Source organism: Corvus moneduloides, chromosome 1, assembly GCF_009650955.1.
Source record: "Corvus moneduloides isolate bCorMon1 chromosome 1, bCorMon1.pri, whole genome shotgun sequence".
NCBI classification, from domain to species: domain Eukaryota; kingdom Metazoa; phylum Chordata; class Aves; order Passeriformes; family Corvidae; genus Corvus; species Corvus moneduloides.
Window position 1 is genome coordinate 70,862,661 of NC_045476.1, and position 19,126 is coordinate 70,881,786.

Genomic DNA, 19,126 nt, shown 5'->3' on the forward strand with positions numbered 1-19,126 from the left:
TGCCCTACTTTCCTTGTTGCTATGCTTTTCTAATATTAGAAGTGCTGAGTGCTATCACGTAGCCTTATTAATATTAAAAAAAATATTCTCCTATTACTGGGTGATCCTCATTCATCCACTTTTGGTCATTTGTCCTACACTGAAAGGTGGTGCGTCCTTAAGCACTAGAAAGGCGTGTACACAGCTGGAACACTATCCTTTGCATTATAGGTGAGGCATGGGTCAACTGGAAGTTCCCTGCCATAGCCTTCTCTTGGATGAGAAATTATGAAGTCCTTTCATGAGGGTTTATTTAATAAACCACAGTTGCTGCACCAGTTTCTAAAATGCTAAGTATCCATTTTATTCCTAATGATTAATGCCTGAAGCCTGATGATGATATACATAGTTATCTGAGGTATTAAAATACTTTTGAAGAAACATTCTTCTCTTAAATAAAGTTCCTTTGAAGGATGTCTTTTAATTTCAAGAAGAAGATTAAGCCTTGCTTAAATATTAACAGGGAATTCTGGTGTGGAAATTTTATCTGTTTATCTTGAGTTGGGAGTCAGTCTCTAGCAGTTATGATTTCAAAGACCACCTCAAAAGTATAACCTCATTAAAATTGGTGCCTGGTTGCCTGCCTCAGTTTGCAGATTTCATGAGAGTCACTCTCTCCTATTCATTTTGATGGTGATGATTCAGGCCTGGATATCAGAAATCATTTTACTGTGTTTGTTTGGGCATACCAGGGCAGGACCTGTTCTGAATAATTGCTGACACAGGGCAAGGCAGAAAGAGGAAGGGGAAGCAATTAAGCCTGATTTCAAGAAGGAAGTCTCCAGCTTCGAAAAAGCCAAGAAATACCTTTGGCTCTTAGGAGGGAGAGAATTTTAAAAAAATCTGATGGTTTCTTTGTTATCAGGAAACCGGTGCTCCAAGTTTCTGATCCCCTGAAACACTTAACAGCATACTCTCCTCACCCCGTTGTGGATGGGGACCTGAGGGACCCTAGGAATGGACAGGCTTTCCTCCTCTGACCAGCAGACATTGCTGCATTCCTGAGGATAGCAACACTCAACTTCTTCACTGCAGACATTGCAAAGGTTCAGTATTTGCCTGGATTGAAGAAAGAACCTCCAGAAACAACCAAAAATAATGGATTTACTATTGCAGATAAAGGCGAAATCGTAAGGAGCCAGAAGCCTAGAACCTGGACTGGACTGAATTTACCCTCTGTGTAATTAAACAAGACATGATTGACTATTATTGATTTAATGAAACAAGGTCACAGAGCAGGTAATGCAGGCCAGACTTCAACACAATCACATCAGTACAGCTGGCAAATCTAAGGCCTGAGATTTAACAGGGTTACAGTCTTAAAGAGCATGATTTTAAGGGAGCAATAGCTGTAATGTCTGAAAGCAAACTGCACTAACCTTGCTTGTGCTACAGCGCTAGCATGAACCTAGCTAATGGTTTTTCTCTATTTTTTTTCCCCAACGCATAAAAAAGAAAGACTCATTAACTTGCATCTATTTTTTTCAGATTAAAAATAATCACAGTACCAATCCACAGCTCCAATTGTTTGTGCCATAAATTCAAAATTGAAATGGAAGCAAAGGAGGAAGGCTGACTATGATCATAGGATCATACTTTAGGCTGGCAGGGAGCTCAGTAGATAATGCAGTAAATACCACTGCCTCAGAACATTTCCCTTCCTAGCAGGGAAAGAGAAGGCTGGCATTTCATTGTGTCCAGGAAGCTAACAAATCCAGACCTTTGGACAGATTATAGGAAAAGTGCAAGTTTCTGTACTGAATATCATTAAAATACATATATGTAAAGACCAGCAGCAGGACACAAGCCTGCATGAGATGAGAGCACCCTCCAGAGACAATTAGCTGGGTTCATCTATTTCCAAGAAAGAGATGCACCTGGGATTCAGTATCTTTCTAGTGTGCACAGGATATGGGCTTGTTTCAACAGGTAGACAGACATTCCTTCCTTCTCTGCCTGAATCACTGAGCCTTTGTTAAACAGCAGCAGCTTTTCCACTGTGAAATGGAACTGATTTGCAGTATCGCGGAAGGCTGTCAAAGTCTGCAGTATTTAGCATATCCGACAATTTAAAATTATTCATGCAATAGACATATTTTTCTTTAAAACCTGTTCCATACCTATCTCCATTAAGGCTTCTTGCAAGTCACATTGAAATCCCAACTGCTTTCTGAGAGAGGACATTTGAGGAGGGAGGTGACTGATTCCAGCATGGAACAGTCTTGAGTTACACTCCTTGACCACTTTTCTTAGAGTGCAAGAGCTCTTTATCCTGGTGTGTAGGAAATTGAGCAAGGCAGGCTGTAAAATGGCATGGCTGAGCACAGATCTGCTCCTCAAACAGGAGTACAAAAGAAATGCACAGGCAGTGGAAGCAGTGACAGGTGACCTGGCAGAAGAGTACAGGGATATGGTTTGAATGAGTAGGGATGGAGTCAGGAAAGCCAAGGCAAAGCTAGAACAGGAGTTGGCAAGGGATGTGAAGAATAACAAGACGCAATTCTATAAGTACTTAGGTCAGAAAATAAAGGCTGAAGAGAGGGTACCTCTCCCTTAGAAGCAAGAGGGGTGAACTGGTAGCAAGTGATATGGAGAAGGCTGAGGTACTCCATGAATTCTTTACCTCAGCCTTCACTGGCAGTCACACTTCCCTCTTCTCTCAAGTCCCTGATCCTCTGGGTGGGTGTGGGGGAAGTGAAGTCCCTTCCACTATAAGCAAAGAGCAGATTCAGGATCACTTGATGAAGCTGAATAATCACAAGTTTATGGTATTGGATGAAATGCATCCCAGGGTCCTGAGGGAACTGACTGCTGTCACTCTCCATCATATCTGAAAGGTCACAGCAGTCAGAAGAAGTTCCTGGTAACTGGAAAAGGGAAACATCACTCCCATTTTTAAAAAAGTGAGAAAGGAAGAGCTAGTAAACGACAGAGTGGTAACCCTCACCCCTGTGCATTGGAAGACCAAGGAGTGGATTCTCCTAGAAGATAGATTAAGGCATATGGCGTGGGTCCAGAGGAGGCCATAAAGATGATGAGAGCACCTCTCCTGTGAAGACAGACTGAGAGAGCTGGGGTTGTTCAGCCTGGAGAAGAGAAGGCTTCAGTGAGACCTCTTTGCAGCCTTCTGTTGCGCTATGGGGGTTTATAAAAGGGAGGGAGAGGGACTTTTTGTATGGGAAGACAGTGACAGCACAAGGGACAATGGTTTTAAATTTAAAGAGAGCAGGTTTAGATTAGATATCAGGAAGACATTCTTTACTATTATGATGGTGAAGCACTGGAAGAGGTTGCCCAGAGAAGCTGTGGCTGCCCCATTCCTGGAAGTGTTTGAGGCTGGGCTAGATAGGGGTTTGAGCAACCTGATCTAGTGGAAGGTGTCCCTGCCCATGGCAGGGGGGTTGGAATTAGATGACCTTTAAGGTGCCTTCCAACCCAAACCATTTTATAATTCTATGACTTTACAATAAAAGGGGGCTTTCTGAGAAACTGAACCCTTTCAAATCCCACCCTGCATGGCCAGGCTTAGAAGTCTAGAAATCACAACACATGCTCACTTTCATCCACTCCTGCATGACTTAAAAAGTGATGATTCTCTGCTATTTTCATTCCAAAGTAACATCTTGGATGCCCTGCAAGCAACGTGCAATGCAATATTGCTAAAATAATAACCACTTCAGCTGCATATTACAGCTATTTGCACAGCACTTAACAAGTGTGATATGACACAAACTACTGCTTAGGCTCAAAACCGTTTTTCAGAATTAAGAATTTCTATATGACTCATTCCCACTGTTGTTTTTTTTCTCCCAGTGAAGTACTAATATGACAATTCCCTTCTCCCTGGGTCTACTTACATAGTTCGAAAACCACAGATTTGCTAAGGCGGCTTACGAAGCTTTAGCTACTGCTGCCCAGTCCATGGAATTTGTCCAGGGTCTCTGGAGGCCTGGAAGAAGCCCAGGCAGGGCAGTAAACAGCCAAGGCACAGAAAGTTAAATTTCTTGTGGGCAGGAATCCTGCCTCCTCTGCAAACCCAGTACCTGGTGCTGTGCTCTAGGTCTGTCTCAGGAATGGCTGGTTTGCTGAAGGCACATCAGGGATTTCATAAGCAGGTGCATGCAACACATCTGATGATGCAGTGCTTGCATGTTTGCTGCCTGCTGCATATGCCCATGTTCCTGTCAGGAGGGAATGCCTGACATGAGCTTTAAGCACATATTACACCATCATGGGTCGTGGTTGCACCCATGTAGCTGTGTGGCTATTCCCTTCTTTCATTAGGTGATCCCAGGTGTGAAAAACTAGGTTCACTCTCCTGTTAGAATTTAAAGAGTTTAATATAAAGACAATAAGAGACACATAAAATAAAGCAAAGGGATAATGGCCGGGTGCCTTGGCGCTCTGCCAAGAGCACCCCTGATGCCCGAGGTGAGTCCTTTTTATACCATTTTTACTGTCTGTTCTCTATTCATATTAAAACTTTTCCTGGGGCTGTTCTGCATGGCCACTCCTTGGTTCCGCCTTTTTAGAGCATGCGTAGTCTTCTGCCTTGTGGTTTTATTTCTTTTGATTCTTGGGGTTGGGCCCGCTAGGTAAGAGTCGATGGTAGGGTGGATCTCTTAATTCCTCAGACAGTCAGGGCTGATTGCAGCTTTGGCCTCTTTGCCCCCCGGGCAGAGCGGTGATAAGGGCTCTCGGACCCTCCTGGCCGCCCGTTCTCCAGCGGAGCAGCCTTTGGGCCCTTTTGTTCCCCGGACAAAGTGTTGATTAGCAGCTCCTTGGGCCTCATCCTCTGCTCGCTTGGAGGTTATCTTACTTGCTCACACTTGCTAACATTCTTGCTAAAACGAGAGAAAACTACATCCACACAGCAAAAAGCATTTCTAACACTATATAATATCTACCTTAATACTTTGCGAGAAGCCAATATTATAATATATGTTTATAACACAGGTACATCTCTACTAACAGGTTCTCCACTTGCTTTCTCATGTTATTGAACTGTGATCAACAGGAGCTTAGGAAAGCCAGCCAGACCAGAATTATAAGTGTATGCCATCTGAGTGTCCTACTTTGGGTGCCTAGTTGTCCTAGTTGTCCCAAAAAGACCCAACAGAGAACAACAGAGAACATTGTGCTCATTTTCTCTGAGCCTTAGTTTCTCCACATGTACAGTGAGAATACACGCACTTGTCTTCATAGGATGTCACAGATTATCAGAGAGTGGAAATTGTACTTGTTTAGGTGCTCCTCTGTGCCTTAGTGAACAGAGCAGCAATGCATTCACAACTATCTTGTTAGTGATTTCGTTTCTTGAAGCTTTGGTAGCTTTCTCACAGTCCAACCACACTGGGCGTACACTGGGCATTCTTCTAAAGAAAGGTTCTGGAAGTGGGAAGGAATAAACATAGAAATTGTACTGAACAGGCTCAGAGACCCCAGGCATGGTCACAATTCCCATTGATCAGAACAGAAGAGGGCTGAATGTATTATGAACCCTTTGCTAGCAACGTGGTCTACTCTAGTTTTCTCTGATGCACGTTGGACCATTTAATACTACAAATGTTAAAGCAATTTCTGCCTTCAGAACTCAGAGCAAGAACTTCTGTGGATTGTCTCAGTGGAAATGCATTCAAAGAGACACTAAAACAAACTTGCTCTTCACAGGAACAAATTCCTGTCAGCTTGGGAAACTGCCAGTTGTGTGGCATTAGACGTAAAAAAAGACTTGAGCAACTCATTTCAGACATCCTTTCTTGTGCTGCACTTTAAAGCTGTGGATGAGTCAGTACAGCTGAGTAGGAGAACCAGACAGGTTTGAATCACCACTTTTTCCCCATCTCTGAAGCAACACTATTTCCATGCAAATAATTTCAACCTCAGAGTTATAAAAGAAGCCCAATAGTGGTGAACACTAACCTCATACCCCAGAAGGAATTGACTGGTTAATGAAAATTCTCAGCTGTTTCATGTTTAAAGACACTGATCTATGTAAAAGGAAATGAGCTAATTAATCTTAAAATCCTGGAAATTGAGAAGAATCTGGAGAGAGAGCAAGCTCAATTTCAGGGTTTCTCTGAAGCTATGTCTTACTCAGCTCTTTCCCTTCTTTTTCAGAAGGATGTATGAGAGGTTTGAGAAATACAGCTGAGGAGTCTGACTGGATAAATGTTTAAAATCTGAGAAAGAGCAGATTTTCTTTTAAGTACAGAGAAGTAAAAAAGAAGCAGTGTGGGATCCTGGTACTCCATCAGGTGGATCTTATCTTTGTGTTGAGTTGAGCAGGCTCTAGAACTGAAAGTTCTGCAATACGTGGGAAGATGCCTTCACACATTTGGAAAGTAAATTGGGGATGTGTATTGACTAAGTGCTATCTGTATGTGGGAGACCACCAACTTTCTGCATTTTACTTATGCTAACAGATAATGCTTATTTCCATGTCATGTATGCTTGATTGATTTTATTTATCCTCTTATATTTAGTACTTTCAACCTAATAGCTACTTTAATAATAATAACACTAAATACAAAAGCTAAATAAAACATTTTTTGGTAGTTAAGTAAGGGAGTTTCAAATTTTTGCAAACAATTGTATGAGAATTACGTAGAACTGCTACTGAGCTGGGATTTCTCACAAAAAGCTGGTAATATACCTGTTATATCCATTGCCCAGTATAATGACTTGGAGCCACAAAACTCGGCTGAAGTAAGTAAAAGGAGTAGAACTGTGACTGCAACACTTTCATTAGTTTCCCGCAGAATTCATTACAGAACTTAGTATAGAAACAGAAAAAGGATGTATGAGACGTTTATGGTTTTGTTTGTTTTTTCTATGTGCAACTTTATTCTAATAACTTAGTTCTGTTTTCAGAAAAAAAGTCAAGAAAGAACAAAATCACTGTCTCTGTGAGAGAAATCTCTGGGTGCATGTCTTCCTTGAAGGAAACTTTAGCAACTTTAAGAACAAAATGCTGGCTGTCTTGACAAGACTGACATGTTTAGAAGTGTAAAGGTATAATATACAGAGTACAAGAGGCTTTGTAGTTCAATACACTCAACCCAGGGAACCTTGGTCCTCGTCAGACACATCCTTCAATGTGAGGCACTTAGTTGTTGTCCTAATCTCCATTGTTTTGCACAAAAAAAATCTTTCCTAGATTTCTGATTTCAAGTCAGAGGTAACTGGCAGCATTAGTGATGTGGACTTGAGCAAAGATTCTGCGTTCACTCACGTTTGCAGTTGCCTACAGCGTAGTGAGGACATGGTCTGTATTCCTGAAAGGCCAATTGTCCTTCACTGGCTTCCTTCAGTCCTTCTGGGTGCTCATGAGGACAGGCAGGCATAGCAATAGGTGGTCCTATTTCACACAATTAATTGAGAAAGATTTGACCCTGCTCCAATACAAACAGTCTGCAGTGTGTCCCCAGAAGTCCCTGCAACAAATGAGAGGGAACACAGGGCTGCTGCAGTGTGATAATTCAGGTTGCTCTGAAGTTGACTTGGCTGCTGGAGTGCTGAGGGCTGGGTGCCATCTGCCCAATTTAACTCCGTAAAGTTATGTTAACCTAACTGGAGAAAAGAAATTAAAAAGTAAAGCAAGGAAAAATTCTTTTTAGGAAACAGTGAACAGAGCAGAATGTAATAATTTCATTGCCTAGTGCTCAATTCCCAGTTTGAATGCTTTACTGAGTATTTCCTAAAACAGGGACCTTACATAGAACTTCATAAAGTGGCTTGTGCGTACTAAAATAATAAAAGCTATATATTGATTGAATAGGCACATAGCATCTACTTCTCTTCAACCTTCATGTATTTAGCCTGTTCCTGTAACCTGGCTACTTTTCCAGGTTTTTTTATTATGCACAGACAAGCAATTAAGACAAGACAGATATTCTAAATTCTCATCATGGGAACAACCCCTATCAGCAGGTTTGAATGTCTGATGGAGAGCCCAAAAGCAATCTTTGTATTTTAAAGAAAGGTAATATCCCTGTGGTTCTCTGACAAATAGATCTGGATTGTATTTCAATTGTCAGAAGCCAAAGACTGTCCATCTCCTTCACTGCAGTGCTAATAGTGCATGGAAAACAAAACATGTTTAACTTGCATCAAGCCTTTCAGTGTCTCTGGCTTTTTGTAATAAAGAAGTGTTTGCTGTGAGATGGTGGCAGAAAAAAACCCCCACCCCACCTCTTTACAGAGTATGAGAGAAGAGTACTGGCTTCCAAGCCTTATTTTTTTTGAACACTGGTGGATTACGTTTCCAACATTGTCCCTGGCACACTTCCAGGAGTCTCATATAGGAAAGGTTTTTAATTTCTTTTGTATTTTCTTATACTTTCCTTTTCCCTTTACTTTCTTCTAATTCCTTCCTCCCTTTCCTTCCTTACCTTTCTCTTCCTTTCTCCTAGGAACTAGTAAAGAAGACAATATGTGGCAAAACATCTTATATTCCAATCGGAAGCAGGATGTTTTGTAATTTTTCTTTTAAAGAGTCAGATAGGCAGTGAGGTAACTGTGGGCACTCACAGGAGCTACTCTACTCTCACACCGGCTGATCTGTGCGCAGAGCCAGGGCAGAGATTCACCTGTGGGAACGAGGTCTGCACGGACCTGTGTGAGGCCAATGGGCACTGCAGTGCTCTCCTCTCCTGCTCCCACCTAGCGGCCTCCAGGTCGGCAGGAGAGTGGCTCTGGGGGCCCAGCGTTCGGCCCAGACAGGGGCAAAGGTGGGATGAGCAGGAGCGGGCACGGGGCACTGCAGTGGTGCTGGAAGGTTTCGTCTCCTGGAAAGGGAGTTTTTACAAGGGCATGTAGTCATAGGACAGGGGGCAAAGGTGGGTTTAGATCAGACATTAGGAAGAAATTCTTCACTATGAGAGTGGTGAGACACTGGAACAGGTTGCCCAGAGAGGTTGTGGCTGTCCCATCTCTGAAGGTGTTCAAGGACGGGTTGGATGGGGGTTTGAGCAACCTGATGTAATGGAAGGTGTCCCTGCCCATGGCGGGGGGGCTGGAACAAGATGCTCTTTAAGGTCCTTTCCAACCGAAGCCATTCTATGATTTTATGATTCTATTATTTGATGTGTTGCATGCTACGCACCTGCTTATGAAATCCCTGACGTGCCTTCAGCAAACCAGCCACTCCTGAGACAGACCTAGAGCACAGCACCAGGTACTGGGTCTGCAGAGGAGGCAAGATTCCTGCCCACAAGAAATTTAACTTTCTGTGCCTTGGCTGTTTACTGCCCTGCCTGGGCTTCTTCCAGGCCTCCAGAGACCCTGGACAAATGCTGTGGACTGAGCAACAGTAGCTAAAGCTTCGTAAGCCGCCTTAGCAAATCTGTGGTTTTTGAACTATGTAAGTAGACCCATGGAGAAAGGGATTGTCATATTGATGCTTTGCTGGGAAAAAAAGGGAGAACCAATGTCCCAGTAAAGCTGAAGAGTCTTGATATTTGTAAGGGGAGTGAATGAACAACAGTCCGGTGTGGGATGGGTGGGTACTCGGCACCGCAGGCGAGTGGATGTGGTAGGAAGCGCAGGTGGTGGAGCTGGAATCCGACCCCGCGCACGGCAGCGGTCGGGGTTCAGGGCAGCTCCCCTCGTGCTCTGGGACATCTCTGTTCTGGAGGACAGTCCTAGGGCGAGACGGACCGCAGGGCGATGGACACGACCAGCTCACGCCAGTCTGCCGCTGTGGCTCTCCCAGCTCTCCTGTGCCTTCACTGGGGCGTGACTCCGACGACTCCCCATCACCACGACCCCTCAGAGGTCCTCCCGTTGGGGAAGAGGCGGGAGAGCGAGGCAAGTCCCCGGGGATGCCCCGATACCGACCCGCCAGGCGGACGGCAAACCCTCGCGGTGCCGCGGAGCGCACCTGCAGGCGATGCCTGCACCGTGCCCCCGCATCCCGGGACGCGCCGCGCGCCCGGGCGGGTGCTCCCAGGGGCGCCCTGCGGCGCCGGTGCCGGCGGCGGGGCGGTGCCGGGGCGGGCGGGCGCCAATGGTGCGGCGGGGGCGGTGCGGGCGGTGCAGGAACACCCGGGAGGTGACAGCGACGCGCCGCCCTCCCGGCGGCGAGCGGGCGCCGGCGAACATGGCAGAGGAGCGGCGCTGAGCCCGCGCCGCCGCCCGGGGAAGGGCGGTTGCCCCTGCGCGCCCAGCGGAGGGAGCGCAGCGCCGGCTGCTCCTCGGGGCTGTGTGTGATGGTGCGGGCATGGCGGGGCAGCCGGCGGCCGCGGCGCTGCTGAGGCGGGGGGCGGCTGGTCCCGGCCCCGGCAGCAGCAGCAGCGGTATCGAGCGGAGGCTGCCTCCCTCTCCCCGCTGAGAGAAGGAGGGAGCGCCTGGCTTCGCCGTGCCACTCGCCTCGCCGCCGCCATGCTGCCCGGGGTGGGGGTGTTCGGCACCGGGCTGACGGCGCGGGTGATCGTGCCGCTGCTGAAGGCGGAGGGCTTCGCCGTGAAGGCGCTGTGGGGCCGCACGCCCGAGGAGGCGGAGGAGCTGGCCAAGGAGATGAGCGTCCCCTTCTACACCAGCCGCATCGACGAGGTGCTGCTGCACCAGGACGTCGACCTGGTCTGTGTCAACCTGCCGCCGCCGCTCACCCGGCAGGTCGCCGTCAAGACCCTGGGTGAGTGCGGGCGGCCAGGGGGGCGACCCCGCCTCGGGCTCGGGATTCGCGCTCGCCCCGGGCTGAATGGAATTGAGCCCCCCCTCCCGCTCAGCGCGGAGTTTTCCGTTTGCTTTACTCTTCACCCCGCTTCCCTATTCCCCGTGTCCCCAGAGAGGGGCTGGCCGAGCCGCGGGTGCAGGCCGAGGACCGGCGGGGCGCGGGGGATGGCGCTGCGGCAGCTCGGTGTGACATCCCGTATCCCCGGTCCCCGCCGGCGTGGTCCCTCGGCACCGGGGACCCGCCCCTCCGGGATGCTCGGGCAAGCCTGGGCAGGGCCGGGCCTGACACCCAAGGGTGCGGGAGGAGGGAGCAGGTGTCATCCGTGTCGTGGTAAAAAGGAGAAAGTCGCGGTAGAAGGGAGGAAATAATCATCCCGCCCGCCGGTTCCCGTCCGTGGCTGGCAAGGGAGCGAGGATCCGAGCGTCGCGCCCGCCCTGGGGCACCCGCGCTGCTCGGGGGGTGCGGGTGTCCGCATTGCCCCGGCCCCCGGACCCCAGCTGCGAGCCAGAGGAGGAGGCAGGAAGCGGTGACAGCAGAGGAAACGCTGTTACTGCCGAGGCTTAGCGAAGCTCACGTACAAAGGGAAGGAGGGACTGAAAAAGTAGGCATGCACTGTGGTGAGCTGCTCTGGTTTCAGGCGTGCAGAAGCGGGCCGCATCTCGCTTTCTCCTGTGTGAGCGCAAGTCTGGGCTTTACTCTTTCAGCTTCGTGATCACTGGTCCTCGGACACTGGCTTTCCGATGGATTTTAGTGGAAGCACTTTCTGCAGTAAGGAAGTCTTAATTTGTCCCCGCAAATATAGGTGACAAAAGGTGAAAATGAGAGGAAAACGAGGTGTCGTCGCAGAGAGTGTGGAGGTTTATGAGCCGGCATGGCTGGTCCGGCTCTCGGGCTTTGGCTAAGTAGGCTGATTGCTATCACTCTCGGCCTCATAAATGTGTGTGGCATGTCGTAGTGTTACATTGCTACTAGCACACTCATTAGTCACCATTCAAATGCTGCTAATATCGCAGCCAGCTAGTGTTTTCAACATTTAAAATTAAGCAATTAAGGAAATTAAGTCAGTACCTAAAGAACAAATCCTGCCTCAAGTACAGTGTAGGCATTTGTCTGGAATCTTTGCTCAGTGTTACTTTCTGTACTCGGAAATGCTTGTTCTTTTAGTCAGAACATTTGCTTTTCTTTTATAATACACTTTTGACTTTTTCCTGAAGATGCTACACTTGCACCAGAAGCCTGACTTGCTTGCCAGAATGATGCGTGAATAAATTTGTAATGTAGAAGTATATATCCCAGAAAACGTATATAAAGGACAGTATAAGGTAACAAGGTTTCACGTTTGACACGCATTCATTTGGCGACAATTATGTCAGTTTTCCTGTGACACTATCTTCCTGCAGGTGTTGCTCATGGAAGTGTCCCAGCTTGCCTGGGATCTTAGAGGTAGAGTCCCATGAGGTTTCAGGCGGACACAAGGCAGCTGGTAGAAGAATAAAAATTCTGAAATAATAAAGAAACAAAATTGGTGCGCTTTTTCTCAGAGGGCCGGACACATGTCGAGCATAATAAAGTAATAATGTTTTGTCCTTCTCTGAATATTTGCAGATAAAGAAAAAAAAAAGTCTGTTCTCAGACATGAGCTGAATTTATGAATGGTTCTATGAATTGATGTAGCTGAGATGTTCATGGTAACTTACTGATGCAATCTGCTAGCAACAGACCAGAGCAGGAAAAAAAGGTGTTTTCTCTCTGTTTATTAGAACAGCGCTATTCTTGGTTCCCTTTCACCTCTAGTTAAAGGGTTTCCTCCCTTTCCCCAGTGGTCATTATTTATATGTTGTAGGGGTAACGATGTTCGTGTAAAAGTGCATGGAATGGTCATTAAACAGGGATTAAACAGGTTACAAGGTGATAATGTGCAACATCTGATAATTTTTTGTGGGGGTTTTATATAAAAGATTATTACAGAAATGTATCTTGGACTACAAATAATTCTTCTCACAGTTACTTCAGAGGTAAATTTTCCTAATTTTTTTTTTTTTTTTTTAATATGGACATTGGGTCTATAACAGTGAAAGTTCTTGCATGTTCTTATAGGTTCAAACAGGGAGCTAGAGCAGCAGTTTCCAAACTGCTGAGAGGATTATCTCTCTTCTGGCAGCTCCATCTCCTAGTTCTGCTTGTCCTTCATGACTTGGGAACTGCTGTGCCCTGGAGTGATTATTTTGCTTTAATCAATGCATTTTCTGGTTTGTTGGAGAGAGCGCAATTCAAGTGGGAGGTTCAGAAGGCTCTGGTAAACAGGGGCAATGTTATATAGGCTGAGGAAAGCAAAAGATGGAAAAACATTCCTTACTCTTGAAATTTCACACAAGAAATATTATGTAGCAGCTAGTGATAGGACATAGATGGGGATACCAGAAGTTTTACAGGTGGAGACTTCAGGATGTCTAAACATGGCGTCCTGCATTGCAGTAGAAGAGGTTGAAGAAGACATGAGTTACTTCTTAATAACACATACGTCTGGCTTCTCTATTACAGGATGTGTATCTGGCCTGGGAGGAGGCAGGGACCAACTTTTCTTTGATACCTGTGTTTTATTTTAAATGGTCTTGTTTCCCAAAGCTGTGTTCTCATTTGTTAAAAGTTTCATTATTAAGAAGTAGAAGCCCAAGGAAGCAGTTGCAGGTGTTTCCGTCACCCATCTAGAGCTGAGTTTACACTGTGGATTTGCAGCACGTTAAGTCCACTCTGGGCTGTTTCTGATGCAGACTCCAGAGGTGAAGGTGGGGTGAAACAGGTGTCCCTGCAGCTGTGTTTAACTCTGGCCACTCAGTGGGAAGGACTCAGTTGTTTTGTTTTCACTGATGCACCTGACATGTAGATGTGTTGCTGCTTGAAATGTGTTTTTGGCTTAGTGGCCTATCAACTGCTGTTGAAACTGAAATGAATGTATGCCCCAGCTGAGGAAGTCCCCAAACTGTGGCTTTCTGGCAGCTTTTGAAGGGAGAAAATGGGAGAAAAAAGCTTCAAACTTGCCCTGTTAGCTTTTCCTCTAAACCTCTACTGCCTGTCTCTGTTAGAAATAGGTTCCTGAGCTGCATCTGACTCTATGGTGGTATTCTTAGGAGTAGGATCAATGTTGGGCAAGTCTTTGGAACAGACTGAAATCAAGAGAGAATTGGAAACCAGGCTGGTTTGAACAGTGACCAAAAGCACAAATAAAACATATGGTGTTTCATGTGAAATATGCTGATGGCCTCAGTCACTTCTGGATAAAAGGAATCAAATTCCTTGTTTGCTTCTATAAAATGGACCTGATTGACTCTTTCACTTTCTTGCTGCTGGTCTGTCCTGCTCAGAATTTAAATTTAGGAGCTCTTTTTATTATTGCTTTGAATTCTCTCCCTGGAGCATAATATAAAACTAATGTCCTGACTGACTTGTTGCTTGGTGGTCAAGAAAGATCAATGGATGAATATTTAGGTAAGCACTGAGAACAGTCCTGCTGTTGAATAGGGGCGGTTTCCATTCTCACTGAACTGAAACATTCAGTGTGTTTGCTAGAAATTGTCTTCTTTTCCTCTGCCTGCATGCTTCAGCAGTGCAGTTGTATCCCAGGCCTGATCAGGCAGGGGTGGTGTGTTTGCTTACAGGGATGAAATATGTCACCTATTGAGTGCCTATTTGTGCCCAGCATCAGAAGAGCTGCTAGTACAGACAACATGATATGACCCTCCACCTAGTTCAAAACTGTCAGCACATGACTCTTGCCAGTGTAATCGCTCCTCAGTCAATTAGATATGACATTCTTCAGATCCTGACTGAAACACTTGCTTTGTGTGACTGAGTAGCTGCCATATCAGGTGAAATGATTTACTGTGTATGGTTCTGAGAAGACCTTGGTGACATTTCATCTTGAAGGCACAGCTGTTTCTATGTGCCTGGTCCTGTTGGTGTTTGCGTAAAGTCGACTTTGCTAAAGAGAGCTTATTCCTGAGTTCCACATAAGTGTTTCTGGGGAGCAAATGTTCTGTTTTTGAGAAGACTCAAGTACCAGATGTTTAGCATGTCTCTGGAGATGTTATCCTTGATTCTATTTACAGTTGTTTTGCTTACTCTTTCATCCCAAGTTGAGGACAGGAACACTGAGCTGTGTGTTGAATATTTACTGCACGTGTTCACAGCCATGTCTACGTAGTATGAGTTTTTGAAATGTTTATGTTGTAGAAGTGCATGATAGGAGTCCATTCTGCCTGGGGACTACATGAAGTACGACTTTACCAGGACTCCAGAAGCTGCTCCTCTTAAGGAGCACTTAAAGTTTTTTGCTGATTGGTGGTTCTTCTATGCTTGATTGTGGTCATGAGGGAGCATCTTTATTTAGAGAGGAACATAAATAGTACTGCCCAGATCCTTACCTTCCCATCACTTCATAGGAAGCACTGGCTCCACACAGGTGTGCAATATAGGCCTGCTGTCCAAAATGTGTTTGTGAGAACTCTGTGTTAAAGCACTGACAATATTATTGCTGGATCTATCTCTGAGGTGGGAGGAACATCCAGCTGCAATGACATAATTTACAGATCTGATGCAATCTCTAATTAATTTCTACATTCCTCTGCACCCATGCAAATCAGGCAGAAGTTAGGTTGTAGCAGGGGATAAAACTCAGTCCATAGTTTATAAAGCATTAGGATTCTTGGGGAAGAGATGCCCTATTAAGGGAAAACATTATCATGACTGTATATTATTAATAGCAATGTAATTCCTGTCCTGTAATACTGAGTTTAAATTTGACCTAACAGCAGTGGCTTTCAGCAGAACACGCTCCTGTACTTGGAAGGCAGATGACTTTGCGGCATATTAAATGTGAATTATGGTCATCTTATTGTGAAAGAAGTCAGATGAAGTGCTGTCTGTCTTTAATCAGCAGAGCTAGCAAAGGCTGTGATGCCTTTTTTTTTTTTACATTTATTGGAAAGGCAGTCCAAAGAGCCTGCTGGCAATCGGCTGCATGTCGTCTTTCTACTTGAGTGATGAAGGTATACCACAGGAAATGGCATCTAACTCTTCCATTGACCTTTTTCTCTCAGTACGGCAGACCTTTAATGCCAGTATTATTCCTGTAAAATTCCTACAGAGATATTTGGCCTCCGAGACAGTTCAGGTAAAGACCACTGATCAGGTTTAAAACTCAAACTAATAAAAATAATAATAAAAAACCAACAGAACCCCCCCCACCTCTTGTTTCCTTTCTGACCTTCAAATCAAAGGTATGTTTTCATTTTTCCCAGTTGCTCTCTTCTGTGTAAAAGTAGTCACCAGTTCTGTTGTTGCAGTGGTAGGTGGGTTGGGAGCCCAGTGTGGACCAGACTTGGAATACTGTGACACTGAGCTCATGCTGTGATGACACACCCAAATTTGCCTAGCCTAAGAAACAGCCAATTGTGATGGAAGTGGTTGTTTTAAACAGTGTTAGACATGAAGATCTTACTGTGATCCTGTGTCCAGTCAGATCAGTTTGTGTTGCTGCAGTTTCTTCCCTACTGTTTTTAAACAGAGTGCTTGGCCTTGGTGATCCCAAAATGCTGTCTCCAGACCATTGTGGGCAACTGAAGTGGGTTGGGCTGACTCTCCTCAGGTTGGCTGCAGGAGTAGCCTAGGCCTACTCAGCTGGAGGAGGGGAGATGTGGAAAGCAGCATCTCTCAAGTTTGGTAGGTTACTGTCCGCTATCAGATTTTACTGTGCTCTGTAGGTGAGTTGGTTGAAACATATGGCAGCCCAAGCCCGCAGCAGCCCCAATTCTCCCTGTGATTTAAATGGCAAAACGTGCCGGAGCACAGACACCCTCCTTCCATCTGCTTGACTGCTGGGGGTTGGACCTTTGGCATGGTGAAGAAAACGAGAGCGTTGCTGACCTCTGCCAGTGTTTCATTTGATCTGTCATGCTTTGTTAGTCAGAGCCCATAGTCAGGGGTGATACTTTGAAGAGAAGTCTTCCTATTAATATATGTGTTGGGGTGCTGTTGTTGTCTTTTTTTTTTTGTTTGTTTGTTTGTTTGTTTTGGTAAAGTCCATATGCAAGTCCTTACGACATTTATCATTTCACTGTGCTTTGAACACTATTGTTGCGCTATTCTGCTCTTACATCATGTTAGCAATGGTGGCAAATACAGCTATTTTTTTTTACTGTCTGTGGTGCTGGAAAAACTCATCTGTTCCAAGACTGGTGCACACCAGGGCTGTTTCCCAGGTCCTCCCAGGGCACCCTTGTCAGTGCAAACAGAGACAAACCAGCATTAGCAGTGCAGTAATACCTTGATTTGGCGTTGCAAATGGATGGAAGAGGTAAGCAGCTCTCTGAGGCATGGCTTCTGGTGTGGCTGAGGAAGATTTGACTAGTGTGAGTTAACTAAAATAGGGCTGGAAGTAGTAAAATATCTCCCATGAGCAAAGGAGGCATTGGTGCTAAAGATGCAGGCATGCATGTCTAGCCTTGTGGCTGTGCTAGTGAGGATCTCCTTCTGTGTTTCACTTGATGGCACAGTTCGTACAGTGAGTACCACACAGACAACATCTTGTGTGGCTATTTTTTTTTTTGTTAAAATGGCACAGCTGTGCTGTTGCACATACAGAAAATGTGCAGCATAGCTTGATTCTATGAGAAGATGAGAGAAGGTATTGATAAAAGGTGTGTTTATAGTGTTAGAGCTGTGCCCAGGCTATGTATTGTAATTATTTAACTTCTAGAATAGAATATTGTGCTCCTGTAACATGGGAAACATCAGAAGACAGATATTCTATTTTTGTTATTGTTGTTATTATTATTTCTTGCATAGCTTTGTGCCTTCATTCTTGACACTGTGATGCCTGAGCTGTCTGAACCATCTTCAGTAGACCTTCCCTCTGTGACTTTGTCTTGTTGCTTGGTTTTAGGGACTTGAGTTGCCAAGTGATCAGTGGTATAGGTAAAGGAAGGACTTGCAAGCTACTTCTGTTCCAGATTTTGAAAGAATATTAAATAATAAATTCAGGGAGAATATGTAGGTAAATGTGGAGAAGGGAAAATATGTTGAGCAAATAAAAAGACTAGATTTCCAAGCTTCCCATAGTTACCTCTTTTCTCTCTTTTTTTTTTCCTTTTTTTGTTTTTTTGTTTTTTTTTCTTAAAGCCCTCTCATGCCTGAGATTGACAGTACATGACAGAGGTTTGCTGTATGCTCCTGACATGGGTAGTTGAGCACAACCCCTGATGGAGGCAGGGTGAAAGCTCTGCAAAACCCTAAATACGTTGTTCTATCTGCTTTTGTTTGAAAACCAGGTAAACTGTGTTGAAGCATATTGCAGCTTACTGTCCTTTTCTTTGTATGTGTAGCAGATTTTGCCCATTGTGCAATAGTGATGGCAGAGCACCAAGGATGAAAATGGAGTTAAATTTTCAGGATAGCCAAGATGGGCATTTTTCACAGGCCACTGCAATGCAACAGCCCCCTTCACTGTTAATATCTGTTTGCCACAGTACTTTTTCAAGTGGCTATGAATTGTTCTGGTTGCTTCAAACCACTGAAGCAGAAATGTTTACCCTACTGCTTTTTATTATCCATGTAGCAAACTCTGAGCTCCTAAGAGTAAGCTGTCAAAGTCAGTGACTTCATTTGCAAGGTCAGCATGCATGCCAGTAACAAAACCACACTCCTTAAAAAAAGTTATTTTGGGTCTTAAGTCTTGATATAAACAAATTTATTTAAATGGCTATGTAATTAAAGAGGGACAATCTCTTGTGTAGGTTTCCTAAATTGATTTAAGGCCTGGCTTGCACATAGATTTTTGTACCAGTATAATTATGACTGCAAGGGGTGTGATTTCTGTAATGCAATAATTGCTCTGTGGTCATTGGAAGTCCAGCTGGTGTGACTTGGCATGAACATTTTTCTGCCAGCACAATGGCACCTGTATGTGATACAGGTTATTCCTGCTCCTGTGCAGACATGAGTGGTCAGTTGCATACATCTTTGGAGCGTTCAGCTGGCACAGATGTATCTGTGTTACAGTCCAGCTCTAGGTGTATTGGTATAGCTGTGCTCTGCACAAAGATGGTCCATTTATTCATTCCAGTGGTTCATGGTTGTGGACACTGTGAGGAATTTGGTTTGGCTATTGAGTCACTGTCAGTTTGGAGACCTTTGAACAAAAGTCTCCAAAAGGTCTCCAAACTTCTGTGCTTGTTCAGGAGTTGGTTATGCTAAAAATGTGGTGAAGAGCAGAGGAGGATGAACCTTGCTGCCCTGCACAGCTGCCACCGACCACCCGTGTCAGACAAGACTCATCCACCTGGCAAGTGTAAGCATAATTATCCTTGAGCACTGTGGATGCCTGGGATAGCTGCACCTCCAGATGGTGGAACT

At 45.2% G+C, this 19,126-nt stretch overlaps 1 protein-coding gene across 1 annotated transcript in view; it reads left to right on the forward strand.

Moving 5' to 3' along the window:
- Nucleotides 1–10,104: 10,104 nt before the first annotated feature.
- The window catches only part of GFOD1 (glucose-fructose oxidoreductase domain containing 1), a 67,054-nt gene continuing 58,032 nt past the window's right edge, over nt 10,105–19,126 (forward strand). The window contains exon 1 of the mRNA XM_032115207.1: nt 10,105–10,675. Within this exon, the coding sequence (XP_031971098.1) occupies nt 10,423–10,675 (253 nt within the window). The 5' untranslated portion in view covers nt 10,105–10,422. The remainder of the gene's footprint in view (nt 10,676–19,126) is intronic.